We start from the raw sequence: 22,623 nt of genomic DNA, 5'->3' as shown, positions 1-22,623 counted from the left end.
TAAAAAAGATACTGAGAATGTAAATGCCGGAATGGCAAATCATCAGCAAATGATGCAAGATTCTTAAACCCCATTTCGAAGCCTTTATATCCATGGCTCAAGTTTTTTAGCCTCACGAACCTCATCAAGAGAAGGTAGATCCTTCTTTGCATCTTGCGGACACTAAATGTCGAGTATAGTAACTGCTGACGATACAGAATTCTCGTCTAGAAAATCCATAGGTGCCGGAATAACAAACTCATTAAAAACATGAGAAGAGAGTGGAGAAGGAAAAAAGAGCTCGAGAAAGAAAATTAGCATCAGCTATAGAACTTTTAAAGTGATGAACAACATCAAAATCATATATCTAAATCTTCAAAGCCCACCGCATAGAAAAAAGAAATTTTTGCCTGTAGTTTTCAGTAAATACTAAATATTGATCGAGGGCGAACTTATAAAGAAATCTGTAAAAGTCATTAGAAGATCAACACAAGAAACCATGACACAAAACCACACAGGCTTATGTCTATGAAATAGCTACGTTGGTCATAGCTTGTTAAAAGTATAGTTCAAATCTTCACCCGTTATGCTTTGGTGTATCCAAAGTTACAGAGGTAAGATTAATACAGTTGAATGTCATGTACAAGTCCCTTTTGCCGGCTGAATCACACCTGGACTCCACTCCCTCCTGGCCAACATATCCACTTCCTTACAGAATATGCTCCAGTAGCACCGGGTAAGCTTTGGCAAAAGTCCCATCAATCATTCTTCTTGCTGTTATGAGCTTTGTCTTGAGCACAAATGCCTAGTTTCAGCTGATTGTAAGTATTTGGAAATATCATCTAGCATTTTGACTTTCACATTCAGTTTTAGCTAGCATTTGACTAATAGATAGGTCAACATTGTCAACTCGAATGTCCAAGACTATCTTAAACATCGGATTAGCTCCCACATGTGGGACACTCAACATGGGTGAAGTCAAATTCATGGATAACCATCTAGAGGTAGTTCGTGTGCAACTTGGCAAGCTATCAGATAATATACATACATGGGATAAAGTTCCTACAAAACCCTGTGCTTGAGCCATTCAGTGATCCTACTACAAGAGCTACTAAATATACAAAAGATGACAATTTCTAATCGAGTATTCATATTTTCATGAAAAATTCACTGAACTGATAATATGCTGACATCCTTAACTCCACGCACATTGACATGAACATTATGGGTAGAACTGTTGCTCACACTAGGATAAACATTGAGAACATTATAAGTTCTACCATCATGAATACCATGGAAAAATGCTTAGGCATCCCTCATTCCACATGACAATATTATGGAGCAAACATCTCTTCAGCTTTCGGAAGAAATTTGTTCTTCGAAGTGATGGGTTTGTGCTTAGCGATGTTATGGCTGAAACTAGCTGTCAGTTACTTAGGATTAAATATGCATTCAACACCGCACACTGCAGTATGTGTCGCGTTGGGGGTGAGCTGATCTATGACACTGTCTCTGGGTTTAAATTTTCGCATGTTGAATTCTACAAATGAGTCAACGAAAGTCAATGTAGCGTTGGGAGGACAAATCAACAAGCAATACCTCCAGAAATATCAATTGTTTTACTTTCATGTGTTGATCAACAGATACAGTAGACCTGAAACAAGAGGTTCAAGAAAAGGAATAACCCCTTGGAAGTTATTTTACTGACCTTGAAGTAGGGATGTTATATATCATAGTAAACAACCAATGTTGATGTGGCGCTCCACGTGGGTTGGCAGCTCGCTACGTCATCGGCTACCATTTCTTAAGTTGTTTGGGCAGATCTTTCTCTTGAAAATGCTTTGTTGATTCTCCGAGAAATCACTTTTTTGTAGATCTGTTGCACCAAAGAGCAAGCGATACAAGACTAACCCAGCAAGCTGGACGCCGAATTCCGCACTGGGAGCTCGATCAAGGACCGCGACAACCTGTGGCGCGGGCAACAAGAGCAGCTCCCAATCGAAGTAATGACCAGGGAAACACTTTTATAGCTCATGGATCCGGGAGGTGCTGGGACAGGAAGCGCTTCTACAACTCGTGCATCGGGGAATCGAGAGATTTCTCCAGAGATTTCTCGCTGGTGCTCGCGGCATTCAAGGCTTGCAGCTGGTGCCTCGGGCGGTGCTCAATGTTTCTTTTTGGTTGTTACATCGGCAGATGGAGCTTGTGATTCCCAAGTTAGGGCGGATGAAAAAGCCCATTCGGAGCCTTTTTCTGCAGAGAAGCATTAGCACAGCAATCACGCAGGGCCGATTGTTTGCGCCACTAGGTAATGTTGATATTAACTTCGCTTTTTACTGCATGGTTTGGTTTGGCACAATGGATGAAAATGGAAAACCAAGAAGCTTGAATGGATTAAACTACCATAATTGGTGCTTTCTACACAACTAGGCGGGAGTAAACGATGGTCAAGCAGGGCACAGAGCTCATGGAACATGGATCCTAGGGCAAGCGGCGCATTGCGGGATCGCTCATCCATTCACGAGGTAAGAATCATCTTTAGCTTGGGTTGATTTGGCGCTGGAGTGTCTTGTTTAGCTCACTCTAGGAGAAAGCATTCGGTCTCTCTTGACTTCTTTTGCTTAAGACGCGCTCATATTTTTCTTTCCTTTTCGTGTAGCTTAAAAAAAATGCAAGACTGCTAGCATGCATCGTCAACAACAGCAGCAACTTTTCTCGTCAAGCTGGGCCTCACCTCCGCACTGTAGAACTTGGCGGACCTCAAGCTGAGAGCCACGGCGATGGCACACCCAAACAAACAGGTGGCGGCCATGACGAAGAACGTTTCCCTGTAGCACTTGGCACCGTGGCACAAGAGCGAGGCCTCCAGCGTGTCAGGGCCCCGGTATCTCCTGGCTTGCCGATCGTAGAACACACCCGCAACTTCCACCGACAGGACATACGTCCCAATCCCCTTTGCGATGTTTGGGAAGCTCTGGAGAACTCCATAGTGCTTGAGCCCGAAGATCTCCGCGATGATGGTCGACAGCACCGCCCACTGGCCTCCGGTGGCGAGGCCGATGATGATGGAGCCGATGTACAGCGCGCCGGGAAGGCCCAAGGCGATGAGCAAGTTGCCGAGCGCTAGAAAGCCGACCACCGCAGCGAACACGAACGGCCGTCCAATGCCAAACTTGTGGAGGAGTATCTCGGACACGAAGCCGCAACCGATTGCTCCCAGGAAGTCCCAGAGGTTGAGGAGAGCCACGAAGATGTTCATCCTTGCGGTGGAGTATCCCAGGGAGGCGCTCAGCTGGCCCAAGTTGTTGTAGAAGGTGGACACGGTTCCCAGGCCGCAGGAAGTCGCGATGAGCATGAGCCACATATCGATGCTCAGCAAGGCGTGGACGAGTCTGTAGTCCTTCCCTCTCGCTGGAACTTGGAACCATCTGTGGATGCCAGCGCTGGAAGCTTGAGAAGGAGAATGGTCGACGACTTGCAGAGAACTAGGCGTGGAATTCATATCCGCGAGCTGAGCTTCAGAGTTATGAGATGGCGGTATGCTTTCGACAGCACCAGCACTGTTCGAATGTGATCGAATCTTAGCTCGGACAACCAGAGCAACTGGAAGTAGGACGATGAGCAGCATCAAACCAAAGAACACGAAAGGCACCGAGTCTGGAAGCCTGCTCGGTATGGTCCCCTCGATGACTGTGACGACGAGGAGATAGGCAGCTAAGGCAAAGGTGGTGATGAGGAACGAGCGGAGAATGGACTTGTCGCTGGACTTCTCGATGACAGGCACGGGCCCGAGGAAGAGGCCAAGCAGCAGATACAGGAACGTCGGTAGCAGCCCCAGGAAGAGCAGAAACGAGCGAGCGTGGACCTGGAAGAAAGTCTGGAACACAACCGCGAATGCGGTTGCTCCCAGGCCATTGCTGCCGTCGAGCAAGCTCAGCAGCATCCCCTGGTGGTGTTTCGGGAAGTTTGTGGCACAGGTGGTCAGAACAGCCGTGACTGCAAAGCCTACAGAGGCGCCGACGAGAAAAATATAGAAGCTCATTTGCCATGCTGGTGGACGAGCAATCTGGTGAGTGATGGCGAGCCAGGCCATGGTGTAGCCGAACAGGTTGAGCAATGCGGAGACGAACATGGTGAGACGGGGGGCCCGACTCTCGCATTGAGCAAGCCGGCCAGGAAAGCCATGCTGGTGCCGAGATCCTTGAAGAAGCTGATGGTATTGACGGACTCTTGCTTGTAATGCAGGGAGATTTTGAGCTCCTTTGAGAACAAGCTGAAGCTGGTGAGCGTGCTTCCGGTGATTGCTATCAAGTAGAAGCCCGAGACTGCGACGATCCAGCGATTGCTGGCGATGGAGAAGAGTTCCTTGGCCATTGCTAGCGCCATTGCTGCCAGCTTTGTGGACCGCACAAGGTAACGAGAAAGCTCTTCAGAATCATGGTTTTCATGCCTTTATATCTTGTTATAATTGCAGTCCATGTGACGCTCTGCCTCGAGCCGTCGCTTGCTCTTTGAAATGGCAAGCTTCTTCAAGCAGAGAGTTTAACATAAACTTGGCAACAACGTAGTTTCGTGGCTAAGTTTTCTATGCGCAAGTCAACTAAGTTGAGCGTTGACTGCATTTCCCATATCAGTGACAGATTAGCGTTCGCATTTGGCCCCAGATGAACGCTAATCTGTCATTGAGACGGAAAAGTCTACAAATTGGTCTTGAATGGAGGCGGATCCATGGAAAGTTCGTGCAAATCGTAACGTTCTTAAATTCGTACTGCCAAATAGAAATCTTAGTTTTTTGCAACTATATCAGCAGGGCACTGGGAGGAGACTGATATCCACATCTCAAAGTTGAGAGAGCCTAGCATCCAAGCATACATTTCCATTTCCATCTTTCGTCTTCCAAGCTTTCTTGCTTACACAGTCCCATCCATGGCTGGCATCAAGGCATTTGTTGACAGCTGCAACGGGACACTGTCGGGCGTTCCGGAGAGATACATGATGCCGAATGGAGCTGCCGATGTCTCCCGGTACGCGGTGCTGCCGATAGTCGACGTGGCGAGCGAGAGCTTCGAGAGGGATCTCGTTGACGCTTGCACAAAGTACGGAATGTTCTACGTAAGTTTTGATGAGGTATCTTTTTCCTGTAAGTTGTTGTTCTTCTGACTTGCAGCTCAAGAACCACGGAATTCACACCGAGGATGTGATGAGGTGTGCTCTCGAGTTCTTCAACTCGCCCAGCGAGGACAAGATGCGGTACTACACCGAGGAGATCTTCACACCCGTCCGCTACTGCACCAGCATGATGCCTTCGAAAGAAGAGAAGCTTGAGTGGCACGACCACCTCCAGATGTGGCTCAAGGAAGAGTCCCTCGGAGTGCACCCCTGGCCCGCGTTCCCAGCCAGCTACAAGTCAGTTTCTCGCTCCTTGATTTTTCGTATTGATCTAGATTGCTGACGCTCTATATGCAACAGGGACGTTGGATCCGAGTACGCCAGAAACATCTTCAAGCTCGGGAAGAGGATGCTGTTGGTCATGTCCGAGGGACTTGGCCTCCGCTCAAACCGTCTTCTGGAAGCATTCGCAGACATGGTTCTTCTGACGAGAGCAAACTTCTATCCGGCTTGCCCGAACCCGAGGCAGGCCTTGGGCATGGAAGGCCACACCGACAGCGGCGGCCTCACGTTTGTGCTCCAGGATGGAGTCGGGGGATTGCAGCTGAAGCAAGGCGAGGATTGGTACAACGTGAGGCCACTCGAGGGAATGCTGGTGGTCAACATGGGCGATCAGCTAGAGGTACGAGCAGTCGAAAAGTTTGTGGAATGATCTTGATGTTGTCCTTGGTTGGTGATCTCAGAAGCTGAGCAATGGGAGGTACAAGAGCATATTGCACAGGGTGATGGTGAACTCGAAGAGTTCGAGGCTGTCCGTCGGGGCGTTCCTGGGGCCGTCACTGGATGCGGAGATCAGCCCGATTCCAGAGCTGGTGAGCCAGGAGAGTCCGGCAAAGTACCGCAGCAGGACTTATAGGGATTACATGCACGAGGTGTACACGGAGCACTTCTCCGGGAAGAATGTCTATGTGGCTTGAGCCTTGAGCATTCAAAAGCGCCAATTTTTTTCCCATTCTCATGAATAAAACTGAATGAATTTTTTTTGTTAACGCTAATGTTAACGGTGAGCTTCCGAGACAATCATTCCACAAACTTTTGGACAGCTTCTACCTTTGGCTGTGATCTCCCATGTTGACCACCGGCATTCCCTCTAGTGGCGCCACGTTGACCAGTCCTCGCCTTGGTTTGTGAGAGGTGTCTTGAAGAAGCTCCCTTGGCCGCTGCCTAGAAGGTGGTAAAATGAGATTTGTTAGAAAAGAAATGTCTGTTAGAAGGATCTTAGTGGAACTCTAACTTACGAAAGTTCATAAGAAGCTCCCTTGACCGTGCCCAGAAGGTCCTTAGCAGTCCGGGAAGAACAGAGATGGGTTCTATTAGGGCGTCATTCGTTTGCTGCTTGGCAAGAAGCATGGCGGAGGCGGTCGTGGCGGCGGCAGCGCAGCCCACCAAGCTCTCGTATTTCGACAATATGCGGCAGCTCCAAGCAACAGCCAAGGTGCTCTCCATCACAAAGGTAGCGAGTGAGTTTTCTAGCTAGGATGTTTAGATGGAGTCCTCTCCTCATTCTCCAGGATTCTGAGCGAGTAGCCATTGTTTCGGATCGGACAATCTTGTATCCTCAAGGAGGTGGACAGCCCGCGGACAGGGGCTCCATTTCGAGCTTGAATGGAGACACTACATTCCAAGTTCAGGACACAAGGATGAAGAATGGAGTTGTAAGTTTTCGTTTTGTTTCTTCTCAGAGGATTTACTGCTTCACTCTTGTGCTGGCTGTAGGTCTATCACTACGGTGTCTTTGAGCCATCAGACTCTACTTTCGAAGCTGGCCAGGAAGTCACCCTGAGAGTTGAGTCGCAACGCAGGGAATTACACTCAAGGTGCGACACAATCTACAAGCAAACCCGTACTTATCCAGTTTTTCTTTCTTTATTTTTTCGAGAACAGGCTGCACACTGCGGGGCACTTGATAGATGTATGCATGAAACTTGTGGGACGAACTTTGGAGCCGGCAAAAGGAAACCATTCTCCAGAGGGGTATGACTTTCGATTCTCAACTTTACACTTTGCAAAGCTTTTCTTTCCGGGATAGAGCTTTTGTCGAGTACATAGGAGCAATTCCGAGCGGTGAGATAGAGTCGACTCGTGTTGCCCTGCAGAAAGAAATTGATCGTTTGATAGCAAGTGGTGCTTCGGTGAGTTGTGCTATGCCGATGCTTTGTCTTTGTTCTTATTCTTTTTGGTGCCAGTGTATTTATTCGTGCTAGTACTACAGGTAAATGCATCTGTGCTATCTTATGACGAGGCTGCTGGCTTGTGCGGCGGGAGCCTTCCCGATTATATATCCAAGGTATACTCTTATGAATTGGATACAACTTATGATCTTTGTATCTGACCTCCAATGTTCAATGCCACAGGATAGCAGTCCCAGAATCGTGAGGATCGGAGATCACACGGGATGCCCCTGCGGTGGCACCCATGTCGACGATGTTAGCTCACTCACGGGCTTGAAAGTAAGCGACTTCGAAAGAAAGAGCGTCAAGAGGTTTTGAGTTAACATATGTTGCGCGCTTCACAGGTGACGCAGATCAGAGTGAAAAAAGGAGTGACAAAAGTTAGCTACACGCTGAAATGAGTAGAAGCAACCGGCAAGATGTTTCGGAGACATACAGTAAGCTCTGTGCGGTTTTGTGTCATGGTCTCTTGTGTTGATCTTCTCGTGACTTGCAGATTTCTCTATCTATGATTCTCGCGAGCTTCGCTCTTGATCAATATCTCCCCCGGGTTTCAGGTCTTGCTGAAAACCGCAGGGATATTTTTCTCAGTTCGCTATTGATGCTTACAAAATCAGATTCTAAGTACTTTTGCGGATAGATGGCATTGTGATTCATAGTGTCGTTTCTCCCTGGACTTACTTGATCTGCCGTGCAATGACGCAGGTGAAAGGCACCGACGCACCAAAAGCACTCTGCGAGATCTAAAAGAAATGGAAAGACAGAGAGTGGACACCTGCTGGAAAAGACTAGTCGCTAGTGCGTTTCGCTCAATTGCTTTTCGTGTGTTTGGATAGCAAGGCTGCTACTTTTCACTCCACAGTTCTTACGATGAATATAAAACCTTGTGATAGTCATACACAAGCATCATTCCGGGTATAATCGTGCAAGTCTATATTGTAAGCTAAACCATGGAGCCTAGGACAATATAGCGCATTAGATTTAACGAATCACGATCCACTGTGAGACTGGAAGTAATTATTTGGCAGGGCGTTTGGCTGGAAGTCAATTTTTGAGGCGTTGATCTGTCAAATCGCAGCCGCCCGCTCTCTCCATACGTAACGGGCATGTCACGCCATGGATAAAAAGTCCGCGCGGGGGTTTTTACTCGTGTGTTAAACGCAGTCCACGTGGATTCACCAGTCCCATTTTTCCGTTCGATGGTCGACATGTAAGCACGTTATTCCTTTAATGTGGCACGTTTTGTCCAAAGCCGGCGATGGGGACCGTCGATGCTGTCAATCCGACGGCCGCAGCGCCCGGGCGTACGTGCTGGTACGGAATCGCGTTTTGCTTAGTGGTTTTGTTGTAGTTCTTAGGTAGGTGGAGTGGAGGCCAAGGCGGAGGCGCGGGCGCGGGGGCGCTACAGCGATTCCGGCGAGCGGCGGTCGTGGCCGTGAATCTCCGGAGAATGCCGCTGCGATGATCCGCGCAGCGGCGCCTTGATCGCCTCCCGGGCGTGCGAAGATCGCTGTGCATTGTCGAGGTGAGCATTTTGGGGACAATGTGGATTTGGCGCTCGAGTGATGTGCATTTCTAGCTAGATCGCGCATTGGAATGTAGCTTAGCGATGAATTTCGGTGGAGATATAGATGTGTGCGTTGTGAGCTGCTGGATTTGCACTGAGCGAGTTGTGGAACTGTGCAGCGATTCAGGGAAAACGCCTTCCAAATGGGGAAGAAGAAGTGGTTCTCTGCCGTGAAAAAAGCATTTGGATCGCCCTCCAAAAATGAAAAGGAGAAAACCGACACCTCGTCCGTCAAGGAGTCGGAAAAATTAGATAACAATAATGTGAGTTGGATCTTTTCTCTGATTCTCATCTCGAGCACTAACACTTCCTCCTCGTTTCAGAGAAAACAGATCCAGGATGAAAACCAACACCAAAAAAAATGGAATGGTGCAACGGATGATAATTCGGTACTTCAAACCGAAGACGAGCAAAGCAAGCATGCGATGGCTGTTGCTGTTGCTACTGCTGCGGCGGCCGAGGCTGCTGTTGCTGCTGCTCAGGCGGCCGCTGCTGTCGTTCGACTTACTGGTGGACGACCTTCTGTCCATGGTGGAAAACCGAAAGAGGAGTGGGCCGCTGTGAAGATCCAGACTGCCTTTCGAGGATATCTGGTGCGTGTTTTTTCTGTGGATCTTAGTCTTCATTTGTTTCATATTTGATCAACCAGGCTCGACGTGCACTGCGTGCCTTGAGAGGTCTGGTAAGGCTACAAGCTTTGGTTCGCGGGCATGCCGTCCGTCGTCAGGCAACTATGACGTTACGATGCATGCAAGCTCTTGTGCGCGTCCAAGCTCGGGTACGTGCAAGAAGAGTCAGGATGGCGGAAGAATCTCAAACTCTGAAGAATCAAGTTTGGCAAAAGCGACTCGAGGAACAAGAAGCGCTTCCTGACGTACGTATTTTAACACAGCTTTCCAGCTGACTAGACTTCGTTTGTCTTTTGGTTTCCAAAGGTTGAGACGAGTGTGGAAGTTTGGGATCACAGCGTGAAGACTGCCGAGGAAATTCAAGCTAAGATGCAAAGCAAACAGGAAGCTGCCATGAAAAGAGAGAGAGCTCTGGCCTACGCTTTTTCTCACCAAGTAAGCTTACGCCTCCAGGAATTTGGCTCAGAAGTACATCTTTCTTCTTATTGCAGCTGTGGAGATCGGAACCAAAAGATGCTTCTGCGATGTATCTGGATGGCGATCCAGAAAAGTCACACTGGGGATGGAGCTGGTTAGAGCGGTGGATGACTGCTCGGCCGTGGGAGGGCCGTGCTATGGAGAAAGATGCTCCCGATGGCTTCTCTCTAAAGAGCACCGAGGACGTGGTAACTAAAATACTAGAGGTTGATTCCGGGCGGTTTAGTTCAAGCGGCAGGCGGAAGCAGGAAAACGAGCTGAATAGTCCCAGTCTCACGAACAAAAGCAACGGCAACCACACACCATCCGCGAGAGGAATGCTTCACTCGGCCAGTCCGAGAAGTACGCGTTTGGTCGACGACAGGACGCCCCGAAGTACAATAAACAATAGCTTGTCAGCTATTGCTGTGAAACATCCCAACAATTCAAGCATTTCAAGTTCAGTGAGGGATGACGAGAGCCTTGCGAGCTATCCTTCGGTTCCAAGCTACATGGCACCGACAGAATCCACAAGAGCTCGGTCCCGCTCCAGCAGTACTCCCAAGCAAAGGCCTGCAACTCCAGACAAAGATGCAGCGAAGAAAAGACTCTCATATCCTTTGGCTGACGGCGTTGTTCCAAACTCCGGACCTTTACGTTCTTCCAGGAACAGCGGAATCACGCAGAAGAGTCCGGGACTAAAAGGCAAGCCGGGGACAGGGATGTCTCTTCAGGATAGCATCGGCTCGGATGCTCCACTGCTGGGAGAGCACACGAAACGTTTTAGATGAAGAAGAAAAAGAAAAAAATGACGCGGTAGTGCTCGAGGTGATGCAGCCAGGAATAAAGTCTTGGGCTTGCGGAGGTGAATGCCGAGATTGGGAAATGTTTACTGTAAAGCTTCTGCTTTCTTTTACTGCTTTCCTATTTTGCTAACAGTGTGCAATTGTCATTTGTTCTTACCTTCGCTTTCTTACTTACCTCAGGTGACTAGAAGTGCTTGAACAATGGACGGTATGTATGACTGCATAATTTTGTTTTTCTTTCTGATGGGTGTGTTCTGGATCTGCAGGTTTAAAGCCTCCAGAAATTGAGCTGCTTCTTTGGCGATGTGCTAGACTTTGGAAAAGGTCGGAAGAGCTCGCGACCACCTCTGTAGCACCTGGTGTCTGCTATCTGGACGGGAGAAGCAACGGAAAACTTTGATGGACTGGAAAGTTTGGGAAGCTTCTGACGTCCAGGACTCAGGATAGGAAGCAAGTGATCATCCACCGACCCAGCCGAGAGTTGAGAGCTTCTGGACAAGGCGTCGTTGTTGCTGCTGCTGACGAAAGACAACATTCCGGAGCTCCCGGCGTTGTGATATGACACGACTTGTTTCCTTGGAGCGTCCCTGGACTTTGGAGAAGGGAACTGGAAGAGTTTTGCTCCCTTCGATCTGGAGTTTCTCAGAGAGCTGGATCTTCCCAGTGCGTCCTTGCAGCTTGTTTTGATGACACCGGGACTACGTTCTGTACATGATCCCGACTTTGTCACTGGTGAGCTCCTGTTACCTCTTGCGTTGCTTGCAAAGTTTCCGCAGTAGACTGACACAGCCTCGTTCCTGACCTGCAGCTGAGGCGCAGCGAGCTTGATTGTTTTGGAGCTTTCCTGGTGGAGCTGGAGCTCTTTCTCCATAAGTGAGACGATGGTCCCCTTGGCTCCAATTGCAACTGGTCCAGCCTTGTCGTCGATGGAGCTCTCCATAATGTTCCCACACAAAAGATACGCTTCTCTCAGCTTCTTCCACTGCTCAACTTACCGTGAGTTCCTTTCCAGTTTTTCCTGTGGATCCCCCGCTGTTGCCAGGTTTGCCCCGGCATCTACTGCTGTCTATTCCGCGGAGTGAAGAGCAGGGAGGAAACTTTCAACCAGCGGAATAATGGTGTCACAGGAAGAACACTCTCGGCAGCAAAGCAACACACTCAGCAGCAATCAAGTCCATGATAGTGGAAGTAAATGCGGAGCTGCAAGGACACACACACTCACAAGCCACAGTTCAAGCGCTCTTTTAGCTACTGATGACTGAGCTCTTTCCCGAAATGCACGCCATACCAACCAGCAACAACGAACTCTTCCGCGCTAGCCGAAAGCGAAGTGTGAGCAGAGGTCGCAGCTCTGGAGGAGGAGGAGGTGTAGAGGAATCAAATCACTCGCATTGCAGGCTTAGCTTATCGCAGCAGTGCAGGGGACAGGGTGACAGAGGCGGACAAGAAAAACAAAGCGCGCCGAGGCAAAACGAAGCACAGCGCAGCCAAGGCAAAGCGAAGCTCGAGAAATCACATGCAAAGCCTTTCGGCCCAGCGTGAAAGCGAGCTTTCTCCTTGTCGCTACTTGTGGCAGATTAAGCGGAAGATGGGATTGAATAGAAGCGAAGTTTTCAAGCACCATGGCAAGCGCTCCAAATACAGGTTGGTTTTATTTGGGGTGGAAGATTTTTCTTTGCGTGTTGCTTTGTTTATGAAGCACAAGGGCCCTGTGAATAGTGATCTCCTCTCGATTCGATTGATTAGTATCGGTATAAGTTTTCAAGGTTTTATAAAATTTTATTTTTATAAAGGTAAGCAAACTTTCTTTATTTTATCTCGTATTTTAAGTAAATATTTTGCATTGTTCACACCAGTTGCGCTTGACAAAGAAAGAAGCGTTACAGTATTAATCTATGCGTGAGAACGATGGTCAAATCGGTCAAGGCGGCGAGACAACGACCAAGAAAGACCATGCAAAGTTGGCGGCGAAGCCATGAAGGAAGTTCTTTCTTGGCTTGCTGACTTGGCAATGGTAGGTTTTTACTCTTGACGTGGCACTCGCTTTCGCGGCAAGGAGGTGAAAGGGCGTTTTGCTTGGAGAATGGCGGAGAAAGGAGGAGGTAAGCAGTGAGACGGCTAATGGCCCCGCCGCCCGGGTGTGGCGACGCAGCCATCGACAGGCACTGGTGGTGGTGGGCGAAGTGGTGGTGATTCATGGGAAGCCTTTCCCCTCGCGATCACCACCAGCAGGGCTTTCATCTTCTCGCGAACAACAGCTCCAGCGGCGGCGGCGGCGAGAGCCCCACCCAAGAATCCACCGATCGATCCAGCTACAAGAGGGACGAAAGCAAGCCGCGAGCGGAAGAGCTTGTCGAGTCTGGGCGATGCACGGATTCCAGGGCCTGCCCGTGCGTCGATTGCTTGAGCGACAACGCTGCTCAGCCCGGCCACTCCACCTTCTTCCAGGCCACCATCAATGCCTTCGTCTTGCTCATCGGTAAGCCTCTCCTCTTAACTCTTTCTCTGCAATGCATAGATCTTAGCTTTCTCTCTCTCTCTCTCTCTGGGATTGCTTCATAGATCTAGCTTCGCTCTCTATCCCTCTCGACCGATCGACCACCTTTGCTGTTGTTTGTGTTGCAGGGCTGGGAACCCTGTCGTCCGCGTACGCGGTGGAGCGGTGCGGCTTTTTGGGCCTGGCGGTGCTGTGCATCACCGCCACCTTCTTCTGGATGGGCTCCAAGCTCGTCTGCCTGTGCATGGAGCCCGACGAGAGCCTCCGCAACTACCAGGACGTGGCCGCCAAGGCCTTCCCGCGCTGGGGCCGCCTCCTCATCACCACCTTCTTCTACATCGACATTTTGGGCAGCCTCGTCGGCTACATGGTGTCCATGGGCGACACCATGCTCCTCATCTTCCCCCGCTCCCACCTCCGCGTCCTGGGATTCACCGGCAAGACCATCTTCACCTGCATCGCCTTCCTGGTCATCCTCCCCACCGTCTGGTTCCGCAAGCTCAGCACCATCTCCTACCTCTCCTTCTGGTGCGCCATTAGCATCCTCGTCACCATCGTCTGCCTCCTCGTCGCGGGCATCAAGAACAACATCGGCTTCGACCAGGACGTGGCCGTCTTCCGTCCCCGCAACGTCCCCATCGCCACCGGTGTCTACACCTTCACCTTTGGCGCCACCGCGGTTCTTCCCAACGTCTACCGCTCCATGAAGTCCCCCGGCAGATTCTCCGAGGTACTACTCCATCCACTGCCACTGCCACACAAAAACTTCCTCTAAAGTGACCATCGGTAAGTCTTTGTCTCACTAGATGCAAGCTTGAGACTGGGCTGACGAACTTTGCAGGTCCTGACGCTCAGCTTCGCCATGGCGACGCTGCTCAACGTGATCGTGGGCATAATCGGCTCCGTGATGTTTGGAGCGCAGACCAAAGCCCAGGTTCACCTCAGCATGCCGCCCAATCTCCTGGCGTCCAAGGTGGCCATCTGGGCGACGCTCATCACCCCCGTCACCCAGTTCGCGCTCTTCCTCTCTCCCATCTCGTGCGAGCTCGAGGGTGTGCTGCTGCCGCGGCTGCCGTGGAGGAGCGACTCCAGGCTCGTGCACGCCGCCTCCATGGCGCTGCGGACGGCGCTGCTGCTGGGCATCACCCTGGGCGCGCTCCTCTTCCCATACTTCGCAAACATCATCGAGCTCATCGGCTCCTCGGTGAGCGTCACGCTGTGCGTCGTCTTCCCCTGCGTCTTCTACGTCAAGATCTTCTACCGGAGCTTGATCCAGGCGCAGCAGCGGTGGAGGCTGGTGGGGATCGTGGGGATTGTCGTGGTCAGCGCGCTGGCTGGGGTCGCGGGCACCGTGGTCTCCATCCAGGACTTGGTGCGCAAGAAGAACTAGAGAATTTTGGATTGAGCAAAAAAAAAGAAAAATGCGTTGACCTTGGTGACTCGGCCGTTGACGGCATAACTGCATATGCTTAGAGAATCTTTTTTTCTTGTAACAAATGGACGACACGACACACGTCCGCTATGGATTGACAGAACAATTTTGTAGCTTTGTCTGGGTTTTGCCGAGCAGCGAGCGATGGCGGCCGCGAACGCATGCCGTGCTGCCATTGCGGCCAAGGTGGGCGGTGGCGATCCAGCTCCCGGAGCGCCCAAGATCGCTGTGGCGGTCGTAAAAAGCAAGAGCTTCAATGGGAGCTTTTCCTCCACGAAAAGGTTTGGGAGTTTCTATAGTTTCCATGGTTTTTTGAGATCGTTGTGATCTCTTCTAGGCCAAATTGCCGTGCATTGGCTTCCCAGACCGCGACGAAGATCGAGGGTAAGATTCCTTTTCTCCTTGCCGAGACGATAGAGCAATTTGTTCCTTTTTTTTTCGTGTAGGTGCCGGGGAGCCAGCAGCAGCATTGGAACTCGACTCCCTGCGAGACACGATACTTTCTCGATCCGACCTTAGCGAAACCAGCCGTCGCGCGAAGACTCCTTTCAATGTGGTGATCGTCTCGTCCGAAGCCGCGCCATACTCCAAGACTGGCGGCCTTGGCGACGTCTGCGGCTCGCTACCAGTCTCGCTTGCTCGCAGAGGCCACCGCGTCATGGTTATAACACCTCGCTACCTCAGCGCAGCGACGCAGCACTTGTACAAGGCAGCGGTCGACGCGCAGTGCCGTATCAAGGTGGGATGTTTCGGAGCCGAGCACGAAGTCGCGTTTTTCCACGAGTATCGAGCGGGTGTTGATTGGGTATGGAACTCTCTTCTTTTCTCAAGTTTTGATCAGCTCCTTTTGACAGGTTTTCGTGGATCATCCCTCGTATCATCGCCTTGGAACCCCGTACGGAGACACGCGTGGAACTTTCGGCGACAACCAAGTACGCGAGTGTTTCTCCATCGATTTTTCGAGCTGTGTTTTCTCTTGGCAGTTTCGATTCACTCTTTTGTGCCATGCCGCGTGCGAAGCTCCTCTGGTTTTGCCTCTCGGTGGCTGCGTATATGGCGATAAGTGTTTGTTCATTGCCAATGACTGGCATGCCGGTCTGGTTCCAGTGTAAGTGGTGGTATGGTTTTTCTTCCTTGTTTGCGACTTACGGGATACATAATGTAGGCTGATATCTTCCAAGTACCGTCGAAACAATGTGTACAAAGACTCCCGCTGCGTTCTTGCCATCCACAATCTCGCACATCAGGTGGATCCAAACCTCGATTTCCTGGTTTTAGTTTGAGCTGACTGACCTTGACACGCACTAGGGAGTTGAGCCATCGACAACATATGGAAACCTCGGCTTGCCTCCTGACTGGTATGGAGCATTGGAATGGGTGTTTCCAAACTGGGCGAGGGCGCATGCTCTTGACAAAGGAGAAGCTGTCAATCACTTGAAAGGTGGCATTGTTACTGCAGATCGCATCCTCACAGTCAGCCAGGTTCTCGCCTTTTGGCCTTTTCTTTCTTCAACTCTCAGGAAATTTATTTTTTTTCCGTTGCCAGGGATATGCTTGGGAGATGACCACCGCAGAGGGTGGATTCGGTTTGGACGGTCTCCTTCGTAGCAGGAACTCAGTAATTAATGGTGACACTTGACACCTTGGCCTGTTCTACTTCGATGTTTTGAGCTGGTTCTCAGAGTTTTTATCATAGCTATGTGACAGGTATAACAAACGGGATTGACGTTGATGACTGGAATCCAGCGACAGACAGGAACATCGCTTCACAGTATACACTTGACGACTTTTCGGGAAAGGTGAGGCGATAAAACGCAGAGTTCACAGGGTTCATGCTGTGGTTTTTAAGTCCAGGCTCAGTGCAAAGCGGCAATTCAAAAGGAGCTGGGGTTGGCGGTGAGGCCGGATGTCCCGCTGGTACGCAAGAAAATTCTGGAGTGTCTCTTTATCTCGAATCACTTGGTTTCACTTCACAGATTGGATTTATCGGACGTTTAGACTACCAGAAAGGTCCAGATCTTATCCAGGAAGCATTGCCAGAGCTCTTGTCCGACGACGTGCAAATGGTACACTCGGAATGATTTTTCTTACTTTCAAAGTTCATATAGTCATGTTTTGCAGATAATGCTGGGCTCTGGAGAGCCTTCTATCGAGTCGTGGATGGTGTGGGCCGAAGTGAATTACAAAGAAAAGTTTCGAGGATGGGTTGGTTTCAACGTGCCGGTTGCGCATCGGATCACTGCCGGGTAACAATTGGCCGCTGCTGTTCCTTGTTTCTCGTATTTGATTGTTGATGTTGCAGGTGTGATATCTTGCTGATGCCTTCGCGATTTGAGCCTTGTGGACTAAACCAGCTCTACGCAATGAGATATGGAACTATACCCGTCGTTCATTCAACCGGGGGCCTTCGGGTACGTGGTCGGGATCATTTTAACTCAATAACTCATCTCTTTGGTTTTTGCTGTCACTGCAGGACACAGTCGAGGGATTCAATCCATTTGCAAATGGTGGACTAGGTGCTGGGACAGGGTGAGCAAAGCTCCACATTTTCCTTTTGTTACCTAGCAAAACCAAAACGTTTGTACAGATGGACTTTTTCTCCATTGTCGAAGGACGCCATGATAGGAGTAAGTTGACATGGTTGTGTGTTGTGATCCAAATAACAATTTGCTCTTCTGTGCAGGCGTTGTTTACAGCCATTTCAACGTACAGGAACCACAAAGAGTCGTGGAATGGGATAATCAAGCGCGGCATGTCGCAGGACTTCTCGTGGGATCGAGCGGCACTGCAATACGAGCAAGTCTTTGAGTGGACGATGATGGATCCCCCTTACGCTTGATGGGTATGTTTACACACACGGCTTGATCTAATAAATCGTTTCCCTCTCGTTTCTCTCACAGATAATAAGTGTCAAGCTAGAGCTAGAATCTGGGAACTCTCATTCTTCCTCGAGGTTTATGGAGTCCTTGAACTTGGCGTAGAGCACCCGCTTGAGCTCGTTCATCTTGGACACAACCTCGTCCTTCTCCTCCGCCAGCCTCCCCAGCTCTCGATCGCTCTCCTCCTTGAGGCACTCGAGCTTGCTCTCAATCTCCTCCTTGCTCAGGTGCCCAAACACCTCGCCAATCTGGTAGCGCACAACCTCCTCGTCGCTCAGCACCAGCTCGTTGCTGGCGTCCTCGAGATTCTCCGCCAGCTCCTGGTTGCGCAACCAACATTCTCTCAAAACCGCGACGAGAGCAAGCAAGAGTTACGTGCCTTTTTCGCCTTGATCTCGTCCTCGAGGTCGTGGAACTTGGCGTTGAGTCGCCCAAACGCGTTGATGTTCTGCTGATCCTCCCATGTCACCTCCGTCTCCACGCCCTCCCCCTGCCACGCCAGAGAAAGGATGAAACCAGCGCTCGAGCCACAGCGCTACTTGCCTGCTGCATCGCTTTTGCCCTAAATGGGTATTCTTTTTAGGGCATAAATTATATTATGATTACATATATAATTTAATAAGTTACAAAATACAAATGATTAATTATGTAAATATCTTTTTAGCCTTTTTGGAAAATTATAATAATTATAAATATTTTTTGACCACCAGGCTACTTTGATTCATAAATAAATAAATTACAATCGATTTGAATAATAAGCAATATTAATTGATAACAATCCTTACAAAACTTATTTATATTCCTTTAAATTCATTGTCCAAGTTCACAATTATATATTATCAAATTACCATTGTTTATTAAATTAACTAGACAGTGTTCATAGTTGTTATTATATAATAAATATTTTTGCATTTCAAGCTTAAATATAAAAATATTTTTACCTTTTGGAGAAACTAAAAATACACCTAAATATGTTAATAGTAGGTTTAATGAATTCTTTTATCATAAATAAAACATAAATAAATTTTTATATCAATTTACAGAGATGGCAATATTAATAATATGCATAGATTTACATTATGTTTTACAATATATTACATTTATTGCATATTTGTGAACTATGTTTATTGTGATATACACATTAAAAATGGTTCTACATGATTCTATTTGCGTAAACTATATTTATATTAATTGTGAATAAAATGTGAACTATTGCAATTGTAAATATGGCGTATTGCAAACTAACACACACACACACACACACACAGATATATATATATGACAATATACATAAACTATTATTAACAAACTAAATCTCTAAATATATTTGCATCAATTTACAAAGATACTTTAAGTAGACAAAAATATTTTCAAATATGAATATTTATTATTTTTGTCTAATTAAAGTATGTTTGTAGTTTCTTCAGATCATTTTTGAGTTATCTTTAGGTTTATATGATTAAATTAAAATTTAAAAACAGTGAATTTGTGTATATCACAATGATGGATCCGCCTACACAGCTTGATCTAATAATTTTCGTTTTCTTCACAGCTAGTGTCAAAATTGAGGGAACTCTAATGTAAACCAGTCCTCATCGCTCAGCACCCGTTGCTCGCGTCCTAGAGATTCCTTTTGCCTTGAGCTCGTGGAACTTGGTTTTAAGTCTGCTGATCCTCCCATGTCACCTCCGTCTCCAAGCCCTCCGGATGAAAAACCAGCTCGCAGCCGCCCTTAAAAAGAATGACCCGGCATAAACTAATCCAGGCAATTGCGCTTTCGTTTCTTGGAATGCCAACTCATGTGTCCAATGCACTGCCTGCTCTCCATGAACTTCTTCCTGCACGTCACGCATTCGAACGCGCCACCACCTTCCACGGCCTCCAAGCTCTTGAGCTCCCGGATCTTCTCTCCCAGCTCCAAGTTGGCCATCACATACTTCGAAGCCGCCCCGAAAGTGGGCCACGACGTGCCATCCGGGCTGTAGAGGAGAAGCTAGTTTACTTACAAGCGATGGAAGCGATCGAGCAAACACTTCCTACCTTCGAAAGTCGCGGAATGCCAAGAAGTAGCGCCCCTGATCCTTGCGCAGCCCTGCCACCACGGACCATCCCTCGGGGAGGCCCTTGGCCGCCACCACCTTCTCGCGTTTCGCCGGCGAGATCCAAGTTCCTCGCATCCGGAGAATGTGCTCCGCCAGGGCCGCCGCTTCCTCTTCCATAATGACTTGCCCTAGGATCAAAGAGTGTCCAAATTTAGAACGCGGAATATGCCACTGACAGTTAACGTCCGTACCGCGTAGGATCAACCGTACGCGTTCTATCACATGAGCCGGAAGAGCAGGGTGGATTGGCTGGCCTCCACCCTGCGATCGTGTTCCAGCGCCCGGGATCTGGCCAGGGGGAGAGAGATCCACTCGCGGATCCTCGCCAGCGACGAGGACAGGGGCAGCGTCTACCTCGCCAATCTCCTCGTCCAGATGTATGGCAAATGCGGGAGCGTGGAGGAGGCCCAGTCGGCGTTCGACGCCATCGCGCAGCCCAATCGCTTCTCCTGGAACATCCTCCTCCAGGCGTATGCCCACAACGGGCACCACGACCGCGCGCGCGAGATCTTCGATCGCGTCGCGTCGCCCAACTCGGTGTGCTGCACGAGCATGATCGCCATGTACGCGCAGCTCGGGCGAGTCGGCGACGCGCAGGCGGTCTTCGATCGCCTGCCCGGCCCGGACTTCGTCGCCTGGAACGCGCTCCTCGCGGCATATGCCTCGAACGGGCATTTGCAGCGGGCGGTGGAGGTGTTCGCGAGGATGGGCGAGCACAGCGTCGTGTCGTGGACCACGCTGCTCCAGGCCTACGCCCTCTCCGGCCGGATCGACGAGGCCGGGCGCGTCTTCGACGCCATGCCGGAGAGGAACGCCATCTCGTGGAACGCGATGCTCGCCACCCAATGCCGCGGCGACGACCTCGAGCGATCCAAGGCGATTTTCGACGCCATGCCGCTGTGGAGCGCGCGATCCTGCAACTGTATGATCACTGCGCTCTCAGACGCCGGCTGCGCCGATCTCGCGCAGTCCCTCTTCGAATCCATGCCCGAGAGGACGACGGTGTCGTGGAACGCGCTCATCGCCGCATTCGCCATGGCCGGGCGGGCCGGCGACGCGAGGGCGTGCTTCGACGCCATGGCGGAGGAGAGGAACCTGGCGACCTGGAACTCGCTCCTGCTAGGGCTCGTCCAGGCGGATGATCGCCTCCACGACGCGCGGGGGATATTCGACAGGATGCCGCGGCGGGACGTGGTGGCATATACCACCGTGATGTCGGGATATGCCCGCGCGGGAGATTTGAACGAGGCTGGGGCGGTGTTCGATTCCATGCCCGAGCGGGACACGGTGGCCGGGACGAAGCTGATGGCGGCATATTCCCAGAACGGGCGTGTGGACAGCGCGGAGATCCTCTTCCGTACCATGCCCGCCCGGGACATTGTCTCCTGGAACACACTGATTGGGGGGTACGGACAGAACGCCAGGGCCGACGACGCGCGGTCGGTCTTCGATCGGATGCCCGCGCGGAGCAGCGTCTCCTGGAACGCGATGATCGCGGCGCTGGCGCAGGTTGGCCGGTGCGGCGAGGCGCGGGCTGTCTTCGGATCGATGCCGGGGAGGGATTCCCTGTCTTGGAACGGGATAATCTCGGGCTACTCTAGCTCCAGCGATGGCCGCCGCGGCGCGATCGATGCGCTCCGGAGCATGGCGCTGGACGGATCGCGGCCGGACAGGGTCACGTTCTTGGCTGTTCTTGGCGCTTGCACAAGCTCGGGGTCGCTGGGCGAGGCGCTAGAAATATTTGGGTTGATCCGGGATCACGGCCTGGATCCGGCCCCGGAGCACTTCTCGTGCGTGGTGGACACGCTGGGGCGATCGGGGCGGCTCCGCGAGACGCAGGATCTGATTGAGCAGATGCCCGATTTGCCGAGCCAGTCGCAGTGGGCAAGCCTGCTCAGCTCGTGTACCATCCACCGCGACGTCAAGCTCGGCGAGATCGCGGCAAGGAGAGTGTCGGAGAACGCATCGGAGGCAGGCGCGGCACGGATTTCTCTGAGGAACATCTACGCGGTGGCTGCCACTTCTCTCCAATCACAGTAACATTTAGATGACAATGGAGTCTCGGCTGCCGCTTCAAGGTATTAAGCAAGCACAAGAATCCATGGACGATCAAGGAGACAAGGACTGACATCAGTAATGCACCAAGTGAGCTCTCATATTTGGACAAAAGAAGCTCCTGGCTCCTTTGCCATGATGGAGTTTTAAAACTTTTGCAAACGTGAGTGCAAAATGCCAACACGGAGCTTTCTGCCATGAAATGCCATGTACATGGTTATGTTATTCAAAGCATCATGTTGAAAATACTTCAGTTGCTCAGAACTTCCCATAGTTGGCTCATCAACTTTGTTAGAAACTTTGAGTCTCCTGTTTTCTAATCACTATAATCTTGCAGGTTTGATTGCTTTCAAAGTGTTAACAATTGAAAGAGATTTTAACCAACAAGGCCCCCCAGAAAATACACGAGGATGAGCATTGCCAACTCAACACGAGATTGCCAACTCGATGCAGGATCGGGAGCGGATACAGCAAGCAGTGAGGAAGCCCTGGAAGGCAACAGGTTTCACGGCCATACTTACGTGATATTGGAGATCCGGATGCACAACCATGAGGGTTCAACCTCTTGCTCACGCGGGTACATCTTGGCTTGCACTCGGTGGCCAGCATAGTTGGTGTATTCTTTCCCAGTGCCGCACCTTGTTAGTTCCTCGGGAACAGGGAACATGCTTTTTACCAGGGTGATATCCTGGTCAGTGAGTGCTCTTCAGAACAAGGCGTGGTGTGTTGCCATCTCACTTTTTTGTGTAAATTTTTTTTATTAGGTAGCAGTTTTTTAATTAAAGTGTGTGATATATTAAGTTCTGCTCAAATGTGAGTAATCAACCAATGCTTTTGTGCAAACAAATCAAAAAAGAATAAGCATTTAGCATAGAGGCACA

General features: G+C 50.1%; 7 protein-coding genes and 1 long non-coding RNA gene across 8 annotated transcripts; 7 read left to right on the top strand and 1 right to left on the bottom strand.

Moving 5' to 3' along the window:
* Positions 1-4,330: 4,330 nt before the first annotated feature.
* On the top strand, positions 4,331-4,531 carry LOC112344493. Its single transcript, XR_002991718.1, has 2 exons — positions 4,331-4,392; positions 4,454-4,531. It is a non-coding gene; the product is annotated as an uncharacterized LOC112344493 (long non-coding RNA).
* A 792-nt stretch (positions 4,532-5,323) lies between these two features.
* Positions 5,324-6,065, top strand: LOC9654975 (probable 2-oxoglutarate-dependent dioxygenase At3g111800). The gene is made up of 3 exons (XM_024669055.1): positions 5,324-5,385; positions 5,449-5,770; positions 5,832-6,065. The coding sequence occupies exons 1-3, from the start codon at positions 5,324-5,326 to the stop codon at positions 6,063-6,065; spliced, it is 618 nt and encodes a 205-aa protein (XP_024524823.1).
* A 345-nt stretch (positions 6,066-6,410) lies between these two features.
* On the top strand, positions 6,411-8,004 carry LOC9654974 (alanine--tRNA ligase). The gene is made up of 9 exons (XM_002964613.2): positions 6,411-6,601; positions 6,660-6,803; positions 6,865-6,965; positions 7,033-7,122; positions 7,178-7,280; positions 7,361-7,435; positions 7,503-7,598; positions 7,664-7,756; positions 7,816-8,004. Exons 1-8 carry the CDS (start codon positions 6,452-6,454, stop codon positions 7,718-7,720), a joined length of 816 nt encoding a protein of 271 aa, XP_002964659.2. The 5' UTR covers positions 6,411-6,451; the 3' UTR covers positions 7,721-7,756; positions 7,816-8,004.
* A 688-nt stretch (positions 8,005-8,692) lies between these two features.
* Positions 8,693-12,394, top strand: LOC9654973 (protein IQ-DOMAIN 1). Its single transcript, XM_002964612.2, has 8 exons — positions 8,693-8,844; positions 9,006-9,149; positions 9,210-9,479; positions 9,536-9,760; positions 9,822-9,950; positions 10,007-10,985; positions 11,044-11,509; positions 11,586-12,394. Exons 2-6 carry the CDS (start codon positions 9,030-9,032, stop codon positions 10,760-10,762), a joined length of 1,500 nt encoding a protein of 499 aa, XP_002964658.1. The 5' UTR covers positions 8,693-8,844; positions 9,006-9,029; the 3' UTR covers positions 10,763-10,985; positions 11,044-11,509; positions 11,586-12,394.
* A 404-nt stretch (positions 12,395-12,798) lies between these two features.
* On the top strand, positions 12,799-14,760 carry LOC9654972 (amino acid transporter AVT1E). The gene is made up of 3 exons (XM_024669054.1): positions 12,799-13,256; positions 13,403-14,043; positions 14,116-14,760. The coding sequence occupies exons 1-3, from the start codon at positions 12,974-12,976 to the stop codon at positions 14,662-14,664; spliced, it is 1,473 nt and encodes a 490-aa protein (XP_024524822.1). The 5' UTR covers positions 12,799-12,973; the 3' UTR covers positions 14,665-14,760.
* A 47-nt stretch (positions 14,761-14,807) lies between these two features.
* On the top strand, positions 14,808-17,598 carry LOC9654124 (starch synthase 1, chloroplastic/amyloplastic). The gene is made up of 16 exons (XM_024669131.1): positions 14,808-14,987; positions 15,044-15,090; positions 15,153-15,511; positions 15,561-15,638; positions 15,690-15,814; positions 15,872-15,953; positions 16,015-16,188; positions 16,253-16,334; positions 16,414-16,505; positions 16,561-16,623; positions 16,683-16,772; positions 16,828-16,952; positions 17,009-17,117; positions 17,180-17,235; positions 17,294-17,333; positions 17,390-17,598. The coding sequence occupies exons 1-16, from the start codon at positions 14,851-14,853 to the stop codon at positions 17,543-17,545; spliced, it is 1,815 nt and encodes a 604-aa protein (XP_024524899.1). The 5' UTR covers positions 14,808-14,850; the 3' UTR covers positions 17,546-17,598.
* Positions 17,510-18,169, bottom strand: LOC9654123 (probable prefoldin subunit 4). Its single transcript, XM_024669133.1, has 3 exons — positions 18,129-18,169; positions 17,965-18,075; positions 17,510-17,905 (listed from the first exon to the last, which is right to left on the bottom strand). The coding sequence occupies exons 1-3, from the start codon at positions 18,135-18,137 to the stop codon at positions 17,645-17,647; spliced, it is 381 nt and encodes a 126-aa protein (XP_024524901.1). The 5' UTR covers positions 18,138-18,169; the 3' UTR covers positions 17,510-17,644.
* Positions 18,170-20,764: 2,595 nt separating this feature from the next.
* LOC112344400 (pentatricopeptide repeat-containing protein At3g29230-like) lies at positions 20,765-21,727 on the top strand. The gene has a single exon (XM_024669053.1). It carries the CDS (start codon positions 20,765-20,767, stop codon positions 21,725-21,727), a length of 963 nt encoding a protein of 320 aa, XP_024524821.1.
* Positions 21,728-22,623: the final 896 nt, after the last annotated feature.

The sequence above is a fragment of the Selaginella moellendorffii genome, unplaced genomic scaffold (genome assembly GCF_000143415.4).
Source record: "Selaginella moellendorffii unplaced genomic scaffold, v1.0 SELMOscaffold_4, whole genome shotgun sequence".
Taxonomy (NCBI): Eukaryota; Viridiplantae; Streptophyta; class Lycopodiopsida; order Selaginellales; family Selaginellaceae; genus Selaginella; species Selaginella moellendorffii.
Note: the sequence above shows the minus strand (reverse complement) of the source record. Positions and strands in the feature narration are given on the sequence as shown.